Raw genomic sequence first — 19,041 nt, 5'->3', positions numbered from 1 at the left:
AAAAGACCACCACCGTTTTTTGAAGTGTTCTCTAATGAAACCTGTGAAACATCTGGTTGGTACGATTTCGAAACATTGTTCTTATTTATTTTCACTCTGAATGGCAAAAAAGAATTGAGATCAAACAGAAAATTTTTCAATATATCAAAGTTGTATTGAAACGGGGCAAAGGAGGATTAATAAAAAAAACAATAATGCATCAGCGTTCGGATAAATGATTTAAAAATACAATTGAATGAATCACACAAAAACTGAAAGGTAGCATCAAGAAGAGGTGCTCTCGTCTTTTTCAGCCGCGCGCTCTTCTTTTTCAGTGCCGGCCCAAAGTGGTTTAACCAGTGCTGAGAGGTTGCGGTCCATCTCGTTGAAGTTGTACCGTTCGTTGATCGTCTTTCCTATCGGATCAGAAGTGCTGTAAGAGAAAAAATCTGGATTACTGCAGTTAAAAATAGATTACCGTAAACACTATACAAGAAGGCAATCATATACTGATACTTTGAGCTTGGGTATATCAAGTTCTGTAAGAGATATCAAGACTTTGGTAATTAACAAAATGTTTGTGATATTATGACAAACATTTTTTCAGTTTACACATTTTTACTATCTCTCATAGAAATTCAAATTATTAAGCTTAAACTGCGAGTATAGAGTGGTCTTCTATTAGAGTGTTCACGCTATATCCAAAAAAGAAAGCTTTCAATGTTTTCAAAATATAAAAAGTGCTCAAACTCACTGTGATGTGCAGAAAGAAGCAGAAAGCGAAATGAAGAGAAGAAGGAGAAGAAGAAAATGCAATAAGAAGAATAACTAGTAGTTGAAATTGCGACGTGCCAATGCTTCCGCTTTGATGGACGCCGCGGAAACGACGGATTCACGCGAATCAGTCGAATTCATGCTTTCCTGACTGCCCATTACGTTCACATGCTGCGGATCAGCCGGGTCTTCTTCACGGGCGATCGGCGCTTTTCTCACTCCAAATCTTGCAACAAACTTCTTGCGCATCTCATCTTCCACCCGAATTGTTGCACTTGAGTCAGTACTTCCAAGACTTTTTATACTCTGCCCGTCACTCGACGCCGCCATTATAGTCTTCGAAACCACATTGGATGGGGTTTGAGTGAAGAATTCGTGTCGCGCTTGTTGTATACTCCGTTGAGAAGGCGACTGGGGAATGATTAATGATTGCGGTTGTGGAGATGGTGAATTGTCTCCTTGTGTTACATTCTCATAAATACTTCTCTGAGTGGCAGTTTGGCGGAGCGACCCGCCAGAGGGACTCAGCTTATGAACTCCTGGAATCTCTTGGGGTGATTGCTGAAAAGGAAGTTTTTGAAGCTGTTGGAGAAGTTGCTGTTGTTGCATGGCCTGAACTTGTCGATTGAGAATTGCCTCTTCATAAGAAAAGTTCATGTGCCCAGCTTCTGGTGGCGGCTCGAAGTATCCACTTGCAGATCTTGGAAGATTATATCCAAAGAGCAAGCTATTCGAAGCAGAGTCCTCTCCATGTAGTTTGCTCATGGATCCCATCATGGTTCTATCAAATCCATCGTAAACTCCAAGATTTGGGGTTCCCTGAGTACGACGATCTACATCAGTGCCCAAAAACGTATGCTCATTCCGCAAATAAATGTCGGCGCCTTCCACGTCTTCAGCGTAGTAGCTATTTTGGGAGAGAGTGTCTTCTCCATCTTCATTGTCTTCTGCTTCTTCCTCTTCGGATTCTTCATCTTCATAATCACCGCCTTCTCTGTACTGCATATCCATTCGGAAATCATAACCCTGTGCAGCTAACAGCGCCAGTCGTTCCTGCTCTTCAAAATCATCTAGGTCATCATCATCATAAATGTCAGTCTGCTCTTGTTGCTGATTTCTCGAATCCATCTCCCCATACGGATTCTGCTGTTGCAACAGTGTCAATTTCTTTTTAAGTTTTGCTTGACTAGGTTTTGACATCTCATCATCACTCATGATTGCAGCATCGTCCTCGCTGGAAGTGTAAACACTGCTATTTCTCTCAATTTCATGAGTTTGGACTCGGTCGTTGAATGTCACAGATTTGAAGGATCCGCGTGAAAGTTCGGACATACTCGAGTCCCTTCTGTCTCCTATATTCTTCTTCCTTGGCTCGCCTTGTCCAGATTTCTTCGACGTCGATTCAGCTTTTAGTTTTCTGACAGAAAAATGTGTGGTTCCTGGTGGAGGACGACCTTCAACTATGGAACTTTTCTCGGGAGCTTCATCTTTGGATGACTGTTTTTGGATTTTTTCTTTGGAAGATTCTTTAGAGGACTTTTGTGATGATTGTTTGATGACTCCCTTTGAGCTTTCTTTCGATGATGATGACTTCCTCATCGTATCTTTGGAACTGTCACTTTCTGTAGACTCATGAAGTTTTGGCTCTTCTATCCTCTGTTGTTTTGTCTTTTCTGGATCATAAGACTTATCCTTTTTGCTCTTGGAAACCATCGTCAGCTTTATTGTAGCTTCTGCCTTTTCCTTCTTTTTTTCTACAGCTTTCATCTCAACGGATTCTTGTTCCACAACCTCCGAAACATTTGTTGAACTTCCTTTCTTTTTTTTCAGTTTCTTCTCCTCTTCTGCTTCCTTTTTCTTTTGCGCCTTTTCCAATTTATTTTTTTCCTTTTCCAGCTTCCTCTTTTCCTTTTCAAGAGCCTTGGCTGCTTTCTTTTCCAGCTTCACGTCTTTGGGATCCCTCTGGTCAGATTGTACAGAAGTCAAAGATTTGTTGTCCTTTTCACTATCAGCTTTTTCATTACAGGACTGACTGAGGAGGTCCGAATCCAGTTCTTTGATGACTCCAGCTTCTGATTCTTTCCGTTTGTGCTTCTTTTCCTTCACCACGTTCTTCTGTTGATTTCCCATCTTCTCCCAATCCGAAGTTTTGTATCCAGTTCGTCCCTGATCATCACGATACCAAGCGGGGTTCAAAAGCACACTCTTTGTCATCTCACTCGAGTCAGTTTTGTGAATTCCAGTTGGATCTGTGGTAGGCGACGTGGCAGAAGACGACGGTACGTTCGTTGAGGACGACTCTGGTATTGTATGCGGCATCATTCTGTTGGCAATCGCCTGTTTGAGCAACGAATTAGCTCCGACGCCGGCCGCTTTGCTGCTTCGACGGGATTGTTGACCAGAACCTGAACACATGCTCTGTCGAAGGGAAGACAATTTTGAGGAAAAAGTGATGGGTGCGAGTGCTTGATTTATGACAACTCGTTGTATAAAAAAAGATGCGATACTTCGGAAGCAAAGTGCTCAATATTACCAAACTATACAGTGAAGAAAAAAATGTGAAGAGGTCGTAATTCTCACCTGGGTCCAGCTGACTCGCTGATGTTTGGGACTGACTTGGAGCTGAGATCGGTGGTGCTGCGGAGTGAAACTGCGCTTCTCGCATGCTGAAAAAATATATATGCAAATTCGTATTAGTGGTTTTGATTGGATTTGATTATAAAGTTCAAATGTCAACATTTTGAATTTTTGCAAATGTCATTTCCATATGATGCAGTGACGAACCCCCTAGATTTGTCTGAAGAATTGTAATGTTTTTTTAGTTGAAGAATATTCCGGTAGAGGATTTTTTCTTGACTTTTTGGGATTTTGTGTTGAAATAGATTAGTAAACGGTCCCACACAGATGGAACACGAACTGCAAATTTAATTTTCAATTTTTCCCAAATTAACATTTTTATCATGAGAAAAATCGTGTGGCAGATCTAGAGCGAGGTTTCAGCATTTTTTTTCTACATTTTGTTGAAATTTGAATGAGTTTTTAAAAATAGAATAGTTCTTTTAGCATCGTCCTTTTTCCTATTTCGAAAATTCCTGTTTCCTAACAGGCAAAATGTAGAAAATTAGATGAAAAATTCTGAACCTCTGCTCCAGACTTGCCAAACCACTTTTTAAAATGATAGATCGATTTTCATGTAAGTATTTTGAAGAATTATGTTCAGCTCTGGAAAAGTATGTGAGAGAATTTGCGGAATGTTGATATTTGAGAGATTTTTTGAATTTTTAAAATCGCTAAAGTTTTTTTTTCTGAATTTATGAGTTAATAATCCCGAAAACTAAATTCTATTCCATTTATGAAATTAAGTTTGAAACCCACCACCACTGTTCATCTTTGCTAATGGGAATGTTTCGAATAGTGGGTGTATAGACCCCAGCCACTAATTTACAGCACAAATTCATCTAGCCGTTTTTTAGGGATTAAAATAATTGTCTCTACCACAGGTGATACACTATATCATAGATATTTGTGTATGTGTGTGTGTGAAAAGATTTGAAAAATAGCACAAAATCGTCTGACGCCGTGTTCTTTTTCGCACTCCCTTCCGTGTCAGCTGTTGATCGGGATGGAAGAAAAGAAGAAGGAGCAGAAAAATCACAGAGGCATGGCAAAAGTGATTGTGAATATTTCAAATAGACTAACTCCTGCTCCTTGTTCTTTTCCCCGCACTCTTTTCTCTCATTTGTTTTTATAGAGATATTATGTAACGGGCATCCTCAGATCTAAACGGCCCCGCTATCGTTTGTATGTGCCATTGAAAACACATAACGTCTTTTGAATACAATAAACCGATTGAAAAAGTATGCGGCAAATGTTCAAAAGCATCTGGTGCATGTTTATAAAACGAATTGGTCCATTTTCTACTATGCTATCACAATTCTTTCACACATTTCTTACCTGCGGAGCAGCGGACGGCCACTGGTGGTTGTGGTGCTCGGGCCGGAACCGGCTTGAGATGGATGGAATTGACCCTGAAAATTCGAATAAGAAGTAAAAGTGAAAGCAGTTGGAATGAGGCTTGGTTGGAGTGAGGCTACGACCAAACCTGGTTGTGATCAGCTAGATAATATATGCGTACCTTTTGCCCTCACCTGAGAAGATCCAAGTCCTCCTCCGCCACCACCGTGAGAATGTCCATGACCACCTCCTCCACCTTCACCGCCAACCATACCTTGTACCCAATCGGGGTATTTGTAAAGGCAGCAGGATCGGATTTTCTTTGGAAGTGCTGGAGGTTCTTCTCTATAAATGTTCACGATTGACACACTGTTTGGAGCAAGATTATTCCCTAGAATCGTCGTGAAATAACTCAGAAATTGGTATGTGGCTTTTTTTTTGTATAGCAAACACATGTCGAGATTGAAATGAACTTTGCCAAAACTCTTGTATTTCGCACTGTTTTTAATTTTCATTTCGCGACAAAAACTGCTCAAAAATTTATTAATTCCTGCGAAAAGTACAAGTTCACGGTCTCCCACAGAACATATCCGAACTGCAAATTAATTTTTGATCTACAGAAAAAAGTTTGGCGCAATCACAATTGCAGGTCTAAAACCATAATTTCAGAATTTTTTATCTGATTTTGTGGAGATTGAAAATGATTCAAATGATTCTTAGAAAATTAATAAAATTAAAATTAAAAATTGTCATTTTTGAAATTTTTTCTTCCGGAAAAGAACCATACAGGATTCTATAACCTCTAATTAATTTTTTAAGAATCATTTGAAACATCTTGAATCTCCACAAAACCAGATAAAAAATGCTGTAAATGTGGCTTTAGACCTGCAATTGTGATCGGGCCAAATTTTTTATCTGTAGATCACAAATAAAATTGGAGTTCGTAACAAATTTGCAGGAGACCGTGTTAGGTATAATTGTGAAAGCTTTTGGGCCAACATCGCGATTTTCGGCTGAAAAATTATCCAGGAACGGCCTGAAACGCTCTTCTGCAGAGAAACCGCCTGAACTGTTTTCTTTAAATTCTAGCTTCGCTTCATAGTAGTTGTTACAAGAATCGAAAAAGGCAACAAAAAATCATTGCGTTTTCCTAGATGAATCGGAAAATGGATCCGAAGATCGCAGGCCTGCCGATGGGATCACCCCGCAAACTACTCAAACGAAACGAAAACTTTTGCAGGCAGCGCGTAGTATTTTGCTGATAGCTTGTAGAATAGCCAGAGAATATCCTTTTTTTAGTTGTTTTTTTTTAGTTTTTGGCGCAATCTGTCTGACATCGTTTCTCCCAAAAAATTTTCATTGTTGAATCTTTTCGAATCAATTTTTGATCTCAAAATCACTCTTAATACTCACCTTGATCACCACTTCTTTTTTATCACTTCTCAAATCGAACTTGGTATGTCTGAATCGGTCGGGCGAGACCAAATTGATGACAGTTGCTCCCTCCGCCATAAGGTCGTCCTCTTCGTCCACGTCGTCTTCTCGCTCCGCGTCTATCTTGAAGATTGACTCGAGCATTTCAGTGGGAGGGATTCCTGGAATTTTAGTAAATTGAAATTTTTTCGAAAAATGTTTCTCTGTGCGTAATGAGTGAGAACATTATATTGGGAGGGAAACTTAACATCATGGATGGAAAAATTAGTAAGTTTCGATTTTCTCTCATCTTCCTTAAAACTTTTTCACACTATTCGAAACAATTACCTTTCGCTTCAGCGATTTTCTTTAATTCTGGATCAGTCTGGACCATATTCTTCATAGTCCGAATGCAAGCGTCGATTCCATCTTCATAAACCTCTCTTGACGTCGAATAATCGTACAAAACTGCTTCCAACTTCCGTGCAAACCACTCGAGCTCCTTTAGTCTTCGGTTTGGGCCATTGGTTTTGCGAGAGTAGAACGCTTCGATTATTTGCTCGATTTTGGAATCGCGATGAAATTGATATGTCGATTTTTGCCAAGATTTGGTGATGATCGACGTTGGAAAGTCCAGTTTCAGCTTGCCGAGACTTTTCTCGAGCTTTTCCACACCTTCATCAGTCATTGTCACCTGAAATATTGCATATCTTGTTCATGTTTCCTTTTTGTAAAGGAGAGCAATAATCAACGAGCTATAACATGAACACCTGAACTGTTGGAAGTGAAAGCTGTTTCAAACAATTTGAAACAGAGAATTCTTCTCGAATAACCTAGAAAAATGACTGAAAACGACTGAAAACCTGCTGAGAATAGTGTTTTAACGAAGAAAAATGTATCAAGAAAATAATCAATGAACAAATGCGCCCCATTGCCACACGCTATAGAGAAGAGAGACGCAGAGTGCGTCTGATGACCGGTGTAGATAAGAAAGAGAAATGACGAGAAATGAAGAGACGAAAAGAAAAGAGAAAAAAACATCTACTTTCCAGCGCGCTAAAACTACTCTCCCTCAGACGTTCTCACAACGATAGGAGGGCACAGAGCAAGACTGACCTCTCTCCTTGCAGATCGTTTTCCTCGATTGGTTGCGCTCTCATTTGTGGAAAACCGACGGTTGTTTATGTGACCTTCCCCCATTATCTACCGATTAACGACTCCTCTCTAAACGAACGGACCATCTAGTGTGCAGTTTCTGTGTCTCTTCTGTTGTTGTTTTGCGCGCAGCAAGTCATATAGAGGGCAGAGAGGGCATACGTGTCGCACACCTGGCACATTTTTAACTGCGCAATAATTTTTAGATAGCTGGAATATCGTCAGTACAAAAACTCTCAATCGTGAATAGAACCGTTCTTAATGTTCGGAGGGAAGCGAAACTCTATTGAACAGAGCACGGATAAAAATATGTTTTATTTTTAATCACACCATTTCTTCTCGCAAAAATTCTGATGAAAGAATTGTCCACGAAATATTGGGGTATCAAATTCCTGACATTAAAATACAAAGCAATCAAAAAATGTACAGTAAATCAAGTTTTTTAGGCGATAATAATCGAAAAGAAGAAACATATACAGTAAACAGATACGTTGTTTCTAAACAATGAAGCGATTTCTAAAACTGAAAAGTTTTAAAAAGGGAATTAAAGAGAGCTCTGTTAGAATAGTCCAAAAAGTAGGTGGAAAAGATCTCACTTTTAGGAAATCCCAAAATGTTTGAATAAATTCTGCAAAATCAAAAAATTCAACTATTGAAAAAGTGAAGATTTTGAAAATTTGTACTTTTGAATTTTTACAATTTTTCGGAAGATTGGGCAAAGTCTGAGAAATTTTGAATTTTGGAAATTAACAAAAAAAAAATTCTCCAAAAAAGCTCTCCTATCTCCGTTTTTCTTTTTTTTTACTCATTTTAACTATAATAATAGAAATAAGATTTGGATCACTATAATTTTTTTAACATTTTAATTTTTTCATTCGAAAAAGAATAGAAAATTCCAGAACTTCTAGAAAACACAACATTTTTTAATTCAAAAATGCTGAAAAAATTGAACTTTCATAAAAAACGATGCGGAGTTTCAAAAAATTCAAAAATATATGTGTCTAAAACGTGTAAAGAAAAATCAATATTGGTTTAAACTAGCGAAATGGACTGTTTTAAGAGTACTTCAACTAATTCCAAAATAATTTCAATTTTTTTATTTAAAAACGTGAGATTTTTCATATTCCAGAGTGGCGCTTTATGGAGCGGTACGCAGATAGACTTTTGTTCCATGTGATCCCAATACGCTTGACTGGTACTTAATTTTGGGAGACATGAAAGTTTTGCTGGAAGCTGAATTGAAAAGGATTAACAGTTTTTCTCTTAGTTTGTAACTTTTCTGAGAACATTAAAAAATGGGATGGTTATTAGGACGCACTCTACATTTGAATATTACACACAATTTTGATTATTTCTAGTTTTCGATGAAAGAAATTTCTTTATTGGTATCACGAGAAGCCTTCTGGGTGGTAATTGGGCTCTCGTCGTTACCTTACTTATCGAGCATTCTATTATGTTTTTTTGACATCATCAGAAGGTTCATTGTCATCACCATCTTCTGACCTATCTTAAATCTATTGAACAATAGGATTTGCTGGAAGAACCATCTTCATCTTTTTTCCAGAGAATATGGTTGGAACGGTCCTCCCTGACGAAAATGCTTGTTGGGTCTCATTCAAATGCTCTGAATGAGCTGAATTCAGATATAATTCTCAGGATTCCAAAAAACCTTATCAGACAGAAGAAATCATAGAAGGCGGCGCTCTTTCATCTATTATATTTTGGAACGCGTTCATAAAAGATCAAACAAGTTGCGCTTTCTCTGCGTTTCATCAATTCTTCAAGATGTTTCGGCAAACACGAAGAAGGCATAAACATACAACTCACAAAAATTTTTTGAATCATTTCTGAACGATGACGACTTACTGAATAGACGTCTAAACAGATATATTGATTTTTATTAAACTTCAATTTTTCTATATTTCTTTCTACTGTGTATATTTCAAAGCACCTTTGAATGAATGGAGCTTCTACATTTTATATTTTAATGATTATTTAAGGTTAGTTTTTATTTAAATATTTATAAAATTTCATTCACTCCCAAAAAAAAATATCTCGGAGTATTCTGAAAATACGCTCGAACATCTGTGAACGCATTCTTAATAGATTTTTAAACACATTCCTTCAAGAACTAGTTAACAAAAAAAAAAGTTTTTTATAAAGTAAATCAATTTTCTAGCTTTCATGTCGTTCATATTGCAAATTATAATAAGCATATAAGTAGTTTAGGTTCGAAAAAAAATAAAACGAGGATAAGAAAGAGTTTGGAAAATTCGCTTAACTTCTAAAATTTCTCCAGATTCAGCGGCCTTCAAAAATGGAGACATTGTGTTCCTCTACAAAACTGTGCCATACAATATTTCGATAATCTCCAGTGCCAATCACCCAGTCAAGTTGGGAATTTCTGATGCCTATTTGCTCAAACACAATATGCATCAGTCAACCACACCAAAGAGAGTGATCTACGAGCATCATGGAATTGAATTGGACGCCAGCAAGATCGTATGGAATAAAGTGGTGATATTGAAAGCGCAGCCAAGTAAGTGTTCCGTAAAACCTGTAAACGTCACTTTTACGTGTTTGTAGATAAAACTGCTGAAAAAATTAGCTTTATCGACGTCGATATCGTCGAGCTCAATATCGAAGGTTTTTCCAAACATGAGTCAATCGCATGAGTCAATCACATGAATCAATCGCATGAGTCAATTTATGATGTTATTTTGTTTTTATTGTAAAAGTATATAAGTTCTGGATTTGACCATACTTTATCATTCGAATAAATCCATATTTGGGAAAAAGTCTACATTCAATTCTTCTATATTCTCGATCTATAATTCTCATCCTCTCAAAAGATTCTTCCAAGAATCATTTTGACATGGTGACCCAGGGGGGCTCATCGCCAACTACCCCGATGAAGCTGCAATTCAGTCAACATATGTGAAGAAGTACGGAGATTATCGAAGTCTCCTTGGTCAAGGACAAACGAAACTCGCCGAACTCCACTCATTGTATGAACTCGGACGCAACCGACTTCTTCAATTGGATCCCTCACGAGAAGATCAATTGCCAAAACCAGAAGAAATTCAGTCAGCTGACACAACAGCGCGGAGCCAAAAAGAAGAAGAACAACAACCAGCGGCAGAAGAAACCCCTATCGTCATACGTTCTACAAACATCGAACCAACAACTCCGATTGGCACTGCACAATCTACACAATGGCTACCGATGAAAGTCAACCTCCCGCAGATCACTTCACCAACTTTCAACGGAAATATCGATCAGTATCTCGAATTCAAGGAGCAGTTCCAATCAATCCTGAACCACTTGAACGTTGATGATGTCACCAAATTGAAGTACCTCAAAACGTCTGTCACTGGTGAAGCAGCTGATTTACCCCGCAGCATTCCAATCATCCCATCAAACTTGCAAGTAGCTTGGAAATCACTTGAAGAAATGTACGGAGGCGAAATTCGAATCAAACATTCCCTACTGCTCAAACTTCGCCAACTGCCAGATTTGTCTAACAACAAGAATCCCGCCGATTTACAAAGCTACACGATTCAAGCCGCTATGATCTTCGAACAACTACTGAACATGCACTCTGACATCGACAACCTCTCAACTTGCGAACTGATTCAATCGAAACTTCCGAAAAGAATAATCCACAAGCTGTACGGACCAGGAGAATCCCAATGCCCCAAATCAACAAAGGAACTACTACAAAAAATTAAGGAAATCTCAAAAGCGGAGCGATTGGTAGCGGAAATTCATAACAAGACCTCCAACGGACACCGGAATGTGACCACAATGTCAGCAGTCAACAACCAATACCACCGAAGAAACCAGGACCACAGACAACAAACCAATGGACAAAATCAACCACCCAGACAACCAGTCAAAATACCATGTGCACTGTGTGCCGAAGAACGAATGATGCATCACCCTCACCTTTGCCGGAAATATAACTCAATACAACTTTGTAAGGAACGGATTACCGAACTCGGATTATGCTACAAATGCTTGCAACGCGGACACATTGCCAAACGATGCTCATCAAACTGCCGGAACTGTCAAGGAAATCACCATGAGTCCATTTGTCAAAGATCAATTGGACAGAATCAAAACTCCAGGAACCAATCTTCACGTCAAGGAATCATCACAGGACAACAAAATCAACACGCCAATCGTCAACCCACACATATGCAGCACTCCTCATCTCGGCCAACAGCAAACATGCTCACCGGAAATTCCACTGGACACGGAAATAGTAACAACAACGGATACCAAGGAAACGGAAACAAGAACGGACATGGAAGTTCATTTGGGAACTCGGACACCAACGGATATCAACGCTACCAAAGACGACAATTTCAACGAAATCAAAATCAGAGCCACTACACGCACGGAACTCACGAACAAACACACTCCATCTTTGCCGACGAAACACCAGACGACATTCTAGCCGTGACTCATATCAACAACACAGAGCACGACCATCCGGACAACAAACTACATCTCTACGTCACACCCCAAGAGGCTACATTGGAAACAAATACGGACACACAACCTTTGGATTCTCTGGAGCAGAATCCTCTTCCAGTCATAATGATGACCATCGATCTACCCTTTCTCGACAAGGACGGAAATGAACACATCGGCACCATCTTCTTGGATACAGGATCCAATACCAGCTACATCTCATCATCATTTGCTGAACGACTACAACTTCTCCCAATCGGTTCAAAGAAACTTCGGATCAATACTTTTGGATCAATCGACACTCGGTCAATGATTTCCAACATCTTCAACGTACTGATCAAAACGAAAACATCAACAAAATCGATCAATCTGTGTGAAGTACCACACATAGCCAGCAACATAATCGCAGTGGATGCAGATAAAATTACCTGCGACAAGCTCCTTCAAGGAGAGGAAATTCAATTGAACCGCCAACACAAAGACATCGATGTGCTCATTGGACTTGATCACTACCTTCTACTTCTCGGACAAGTGAAAACCCTTCGCTTATCTTCTGGACTTCAACTTCACATCACGGACTGCGGACATATCCTTTCTGGAAAGGAACACCCTCAACAAAACGTCATCACCTTCTCCAACATCGTCAACAACCAAAACACCAAGGACGATTTATGTGAGCAACTTCAAAAATTTTGGTCACTGGAATCAATCGGAATCAAGGATATCAATCCTCAGTGCAAAGCAGAAGAAGAAACAAACCAGTTTTTTCATCAGACGACTACTCGCCAAGCAGATGGCCGATATGTAGTACGACTCCCATATGCAGATCAACGAAACATTCCTTCAAATCGCGCTCTAGCATACGGACGACTACAGAGTGCTCTTCGACAACTCGAAAAGAACCCGGAAATGCTCAAGAAATATGCTGCCATCTTCACTGAACAACTATCCTTGGAATTCATTGAAGAAGTTCCTGATGAATCCATCTCAGACGGCCCCGTGGTATCCTATTTGCCTCATCACCCTGTCATCAAAGAAACTTCGAAGTCAACAAAAGTAAGAATTGTGTTCGATGGGTCTGCCAAAACCAACAAAGTTAGTCACTCCCTAAACGATCATCTTCATACCGGAGAACGACTACTACCTGATATTGCTGCCATAATGCTTCGTATTCGACAACACAACATTCTCATCTCCGGCGACATCGAAAAAGCATTTTTGCAACTTGTGCTTCATCAAACCGACAGAGACGTGACTCGTTTTCTCTGGAAAGACCCTACAGATGGACATCTCATTTGCTATCGCTATCGCAGAGTTCCATTCGGACTAAAACCATCACCGTATCTTCTCAACAAAACAGTTCGGACTCATTTGGAATCATATGATCATACCTGGGCTCAAGCCATGATCAACTCATTCTACGTCGATAATGTCTTCATGGGATTGGACACCGCCGAAGAAGATATGGATTTCTACGTTTTTGCCAAGAAAGTATTCGCTGAAGCTCAAATGAACCTATGTCAATTCTGCTCGAATTCTTCAACCGTCAACACCTTCTTCGTCAAGCATGAAAAGGATACAACGATTGACCGTAACCAGAAAATTCTTGGAATCTCATGGGACACCGAAACCGATGAAATGATCTTCATGCTTCCAGTACCCAAAACAGAACTTCTAACGAAAAGGAAAATCTTGAAAATCATCGCTTCTTGCTATGACCCTCTCGGATTTCTGACACCCGTTACACTATACGGTAAACTATTCTTCCAACAACTTGCTACCAAAGATCAGAGCTGGGATCTTCCGTTGTCACTCAATCAACATGACTCATGGAAAAATGTTTGCACAAAATGGACAGGATCAGAATGGCGCCTGAAAAGGAAACTCTTCCCCGATAACTTCAACATCAAGACAGATCAATTGGAACTACACATCTTCACAGATGCCAGTCAACTTGCTTACGGCTCAGTTGCATATCTTCGGATCACACAGTCGAATGGAAAAGCAGATTCCAACTATCTTCTATCCAAATCGAGAGTAGCTCCAGTCAAGTCCAAGTACAGTATACCACAACTGGAAACTCTCGGGATTCTCACTGGAGTTCGTCTTGGAAACTACTGCTTCCAACACATTGGTCTCAAGATACATCAAGCATACGTCTGGAGCGACAGTCTCTGTAGCATTGATAGTCTTCACACAAAATCGACTTCTGGTAGCAGATTTGTCAAAAACAGAGTACGAGAGATCAACGAACTCGGAGAACGATTCATCTTTTCTCACGTTGCCGGAAAAATCAACCCTGCAGATTTTCTCACCCGTGGACTACCATTCGAAGAGCTGAAACAATCGGAGTTATGGCTCAAAGGACCGACATTTCTACAATCTTCTGATCCACTTCCACTACGTCTCAATTCAAATTCAATTGCAACAACTACCGTCACCTCTGCCCTATCCATCTCCCACCCTCCAGCAATCAACGTTACCAGATTCAGCTCATTCCACCGTCTCCTTCATATGGTCATGATATTGATTCACTTCATCACTCGCGGAAAATGCTCAACACAAGAAAAAATCGCTCGTTCGAAACGACTGATTTTCCGATTGGCTCAACGAATCGATCCTCCTTCTCCTGAAACAATCCAAGCTCTTCAACTACACAAGGATCAAGACAATGACCTTTGGATGTTCGATGGACGTGTACCCTCAAGACCGCTGATCTTCCTTCCAAAAGGAGACATTTGTTATCTTCTGATAATGGAAACTCATCAACGATACTTTCATTCAAGTCCATCATTCACCCTCTCCAAGATCCGTCAACATTTCTGGATTCCAAAGGGCATCTCCTACATTAAAAGAGTATGTCAACAATGTCTTGGATGCCGCCGTATCAACATCACTCCGTTTACTCAACCACCATTCCCTCCAATTCCGGACAAACGGACAACACATTCCAATCCCTTCCAATTCACTGGAACCGATTATGCTGGTCCCCTTCTCGTCAAGATCAACAATTCACCACAAAAAGTATGGATCATCATCTTCACTTGCCTCTACTCCAGGTACACCATGGCCGAAGTCGTAACAGACATGAGCACCAGCTCATATCTCAACGCCCTCCGACGACTCTCTGCATTGTTTGGAACACCAAAGCAACTCCTGTCAGACAACGCTTCACAATTCAAACTTCTAGAAGATGTGTTCAAATTGATCAAGAACAAAATCTCTTCAAACGTCAACATCATGGATTCAACTACGTTCCCCACCATTCACTACATCACACCTCATGCACCATGGGAAGGATCTGTATATGAACGCATGGTTTCACTCATCAAGAGAGCACTTCTCCGAGCTGGTTCCTCAACAACACTCTTCGAATTGGATGACTTCCGTACACTCCTTGCCGAGTGTGTCAGCACCATCAACATGCGCCCTTTGACCTATCAGACCACCGATGAGAATATCGAACCACTCACTCCAACGGACTTCGTATTCCCTCAAAGACGGCCGTCAAATGACTTGCTCATTTTGAACACACCTCAAGACTTTGACGATCTTCCATTATCGAAACGATCATTGGCTGAGGATTGGCAACGTCTGTCATCAATGACGGAAACATTCCAACGGAAATGGCACCAAGACTACATCAGCGTTCTACAAGCTAGAAGAGACTTCTCTCATCCTCAAGGAAAGACTTCTAGCTATCAGCCTGAAATTGGAGACATCGTCCTCATCAATCAACCATCCAGCAAGTCTACTACTTAACCTCTTGCAAGAATTCTGGAAGTCAAGGAAAGATCGGCTATCGTCAAAAACGGAAAAACAAAAAGGATCGTGGAATATCCACTCAAACTCCTCTTTCCCTTGGAAAGACCACCAGATGTTCAACAATCTACAAATGACTCATCTTCCACGCCGACAGCTGACGCCAATGATTCAGTTCCAAACCCAACTTCAACTGAATCCACAACTACAGACAATCAAGGACCGCAACTACGACGATCAACCAGACTGAGGATGCCCACTCAATTCTTCTCAGCAATCACCATTTTGGCACTCATTACTGGATCATCAGGATTCGAAATTTGTCAATGTACAACAACAACGATACCTACCACCACTGACTCATCACCAACTACTTTCGGCCATCTTCATCAATGGATCACTATCGTATTGTTTCTACTAATGTTCTTTGGAATTTATGGATGGATCAACTTCATTCTCATACTACAATGTCTCTTCACGTGGATCGAAAAATGCATTCAATGTGTGTTCTCAATCGTTCGTCTCGGATCGAAACAATGTCGTCAACACCGTCAAATTTCTCCAACCATCATCGTACTCCTATGTCTGATTCAAGGATCTTACAGTTGCAACGAAATTGCTTCTATTCAAGGTACAGATGATGTATGCACCGCTTCAGCCGATGGAAAAACTTGTCATCTCAACAAAGTCGTCTCAATCAACATCCGTCCCAACAGTCAAGTCGGATGTTTCACCATCTCCAACAACGTCAAAGAAGTCAAAACCATCGAAGTACGAGCAAACTCCATCATCTCCGAATGTAACGAAAGAAGCCATCACTTCACCCGCCAGATGAAGATCAATCATTTCTCCTCACATCGATGTGCCGGTATGGGAAGTTGCAAAGGATCTACATGTGAAAACTTGAATGCAGAGGATGGCGTTCCCGAATTCCCAGCAATAGCCATGGATGGACCAGGATTCAGTAGATGCTACAGAAGCTGCGGATGTGTCACCTGTGATTGCGGAAGTTGCTCACCATCATGTCTCTTTTCCAGAATCAGTGCAGAGCCCACTTCATTTTCTATATATGAAATTTTCCAGTGCCCGACATGGAACACACGGTTGGAAATCAGTGTCACTATCAACAACAATACCACAGTCTACGAAGTTGATCATGGCATTCCACTAAAATTGGAGGATAACATGTCCCTGATTGTCACTGGTTTCTCGATTCCACCAAGCCCAATTCATGGAGCACTATTCTTGAGAAGGATGAACTTGGACGGAATATCGGACATCTCCTACTCCCTATCTCAGCCTGCTCAAGCGGGAAGACCTCTTCGAGGAACATTCAGTGAAGTCCAATGTGCCACTGCTAAGGACGCAACCGACTTCAACTGTTTGTTTGACGAAAATGTTTGCACTTGTATCACCCAAGGAGTTGCTCTGAAATGCGAATGCGAAGTATTGGACCTCGAAGAAATCATGAATCGAAACATGATTAACAATACAGCTATTGAAGGTTCCATTATGCTGAAGCGTCAAGGAAACAAAGTCACTACACATTTGACATCGTCGAGTATCCTCTCTGTTCAACTCCATTTGGCCAACTACACTGTACACCGTTTGGTCAAGGAAGACAAATGTGAAATTACGAAGACTATCCTCTCAGGTTGTCATTCCTGCAGTTCTGGCGGTCAACTTACTGTTCTCTGTAAGTCCTCACATTTCCCTCAAATAGTTTCTAATATAGAATGCTCTACCTTCACTTCTTTTGCCAATTGTTCCACTGACGGAAAGATGTCTATTATCCCCATACTCACCAATCATGTCAATGTCGTGGAGAACTGCACCAGTTCTTGTGGACCGGAGAAATTCCATTTCGCCATCAATGGATCCTTATCTACTATACCGACCTTCAACAACAAGCTCTCCACAGGATTTTTCCATGTGCAAGAATTGATCACTGCGGATACAATTTGGACTAACATATCGGAATTTGTATCTTCTGTTTGGGAGAAGATGTATGAATATTTCATTTCCTTAATCGACAATTGGATTTCCTCATGGCTCTGTTTATTCATCATCATTCTTCTTCTACTATGCTGTTCCCGCCGTCGCTGCCGTTCCCGTTTTCCTGGGGAGTATCGACGTCGATATCGTCGAGCTCAATATCGAAGGTTTTTCCAAACATGAGTCAATCGCATGAGTCAATCACATGAATCAATCGCATGAGTCAATTTATGATGTTATTTTGTTTTTATTGTAAAAGTATATAAGTTCTGGATTTGACCATACTTTATCATTCGAATAAATCCATATTTGGGAAAAAGTCTACATTCAATTCTTCTATATTCTCGATCTATAATTCTCATCCTCTCAAAAGATTCTTCCAAGAATCATTTTGACAAGCTTTAAAATACATGAAAAATGATCCAAATATCATGAAAATTTGGCAAAAAAATTTAATGTAAGAAAAATTGGCTCAAAAACCATGAAAATGGTCCAAAATTACCCAATTAAAAAAATTTCAGCACTTGGCTCGCCATTCCGATTCTTTCCGTGGTCTCTTCTTCACGAATATCGTCGAATCCCGAATGAAAATTGTTGAGCTCAAGGAGATTTCAGCCGAATCGTGGAGGAAACGGACTGACTGGTAAGCTTTTTTTTTGTATTTTCAGACCTAAAACTGACTAAAAAACTAAAAATCTGCTCAACAAGTTGAAATTTTTTAAACTTTTTCTCACATTTTCAGACTTCAACGTCGAAGAAGTGCTGAAAATCTCTGACGTCTGGTTTGCTTTGCTACCATTTTAAAAGTGTAAAGTTTTTGTTATTTTTAATAAGTTTTGAAATTTCAATAAATTTGTTCAATATTTAAAGTTATTGGAAAATTGTACTTAAAAAATCAACCACGGAATCGAAAAAAAGATGACTTATCTCAATCTAAAATCGCTCTGCTGTGAAAAACACGGCTGCTCAAGAAACTTGTTTTGCTTTTTTCTCACAGTTCTGTGAAAAAAACAAACAAGTTAACACATGCGTCATATTATGCAACCATTCATAATAATTAACTATTTTAAGCAGGTACGTGATAAAATTAAAAATGGGGCAAATGGTACAATAAATAGAAAAAAAGTTTGAATACAACAACGAACAAAAGAAACAGATTTATATATTTTAATTGGCCCAGGAACTACTGATCAAGTGCATCAGGCTGTAGAGTTTGATTTGAACCGTTTTCAACAAAATCTGCAATTTAAAAAGAAAGTTTTAATCTTTCAAAACAGCCTCTCATACATTTTCTTTGCTCTCTTTGAGTTTCTCAATCTCATCGTCAAGAGTCTTGAATTTTTCCGCTATCGGATCTTCTCCCAATGGACGAATCAACGTTCTCTGAAGATGTTTGAATAATCGAATCAATAGAAACGAATTTCTTGCCGGATTCTGATGTCGTCATCTCTTCAAGCTTTCAAAATAACGTGCGTGAATTCGTGAACTCAGAAAAAATTTGGAAACAAAAATCAAGATTTTCGGGCTCAA

The 19,041-nt window shown here is 39.8% G+C and overlaps 4 protein-coding genes across 4 annotated transcripts; 1 reads left to right on the top strand and 3 right to left on the bottom strand.

Moving 5' to 3' along the window:
* Positions 1 to 264: 264 nt before the first annotated feature.
* Positions 265 to 6,808, bottom strand: CBG14703 (the record flags this gene model as incomplete). Its single annotated transcript, XM_045239746.1, has 7 exons — positions 265 to 412; positions 809 to 3,158; positions 3,214 to 3,419; positions 4,708 to 4,781; positions 4,902 to 5,192; positions 6,121 to 6,302; positions 6,469 to 6,808. The coding sequence occupies 7 exons, from the start codon at positions 6,806 to 6,808 to the stop codon at positions 265 to 267; spliced, it is 3,591 nt and encodes a 1,196-aa protein (XP_045095495.1).
* Positions 6,809 to 8,474: 1,666 nt separating this feature from the next.
* Positions 8,475 to 8,564, bottom strand: CBG27744 (the record flags this gene model as incomplete). Its single annotated transcript, XM_045239745.1, has 1 exon — positions 8,475 to 8,564. One exon carries the CDS (start codon positions 8,562 to 8,564, stop codon positions 8,475 to 8,477), a length of 90 nt encoding a protein of 29 aa, XP_045099583.1.
* Positions 8,565 to 8,707: 143 nt separating this feature from the next.
* On the bottom strand, positions 8,708 to 8,764 carry CBG27743 (the record flags this gene model as incomplete). The annotated part of the gene is made up of 1 exon (XM_045239744.1): positions 8,708 to 8,764. One exon carries the CDS (start codon positions 8,762 to 8,764, stop codon positions 8,708 to 8,710), a length of 57 nt encoding a protein of 18 aa, XP_045099582.1.
* Positions 8,765 to 9,705: 941 nt separating this feature from the next.
* Positions 9,706 to 18,315, top strand: CBG14168 (the record flags this gene model as incomplete). The annotated part of the gene is made up of 5 exons (XM_045239743.1): positions 9,706 to 9,814; positions 10,163 to 15,503; positions 15,549 to 17,678; positions 18,117 to 18,154; positions 18,254 to 18,315. 5 exons carry the CDS (start codon positions 9,706 to 9,708, stop codon positions 18,313 to 18,315), a joined length of 7,680 nt encoding a protein of 2,559 aa, XP_045095494.1.
* Positions 18,316 to 19,041: the final 726 nt, after the last annotated feature.

Source organism: Caenorhabditis briggsae, assembly GCF_000004555.2.
Source record: "Caenorhabditis briggsae complete genome, chrX, whole genome shotgun sequence".
In the NCBI taxonomy this organism is placed as follows: Eukaryota; Metazoa; Nematoda; class Chromadorea; order Rhabditida; family Rhabditidae; genus Caenorhabditis; species Caenorhabditis briggsae.
This window is presented reverse-complemented; position numbering and strand designations above follow the sequence as displayed.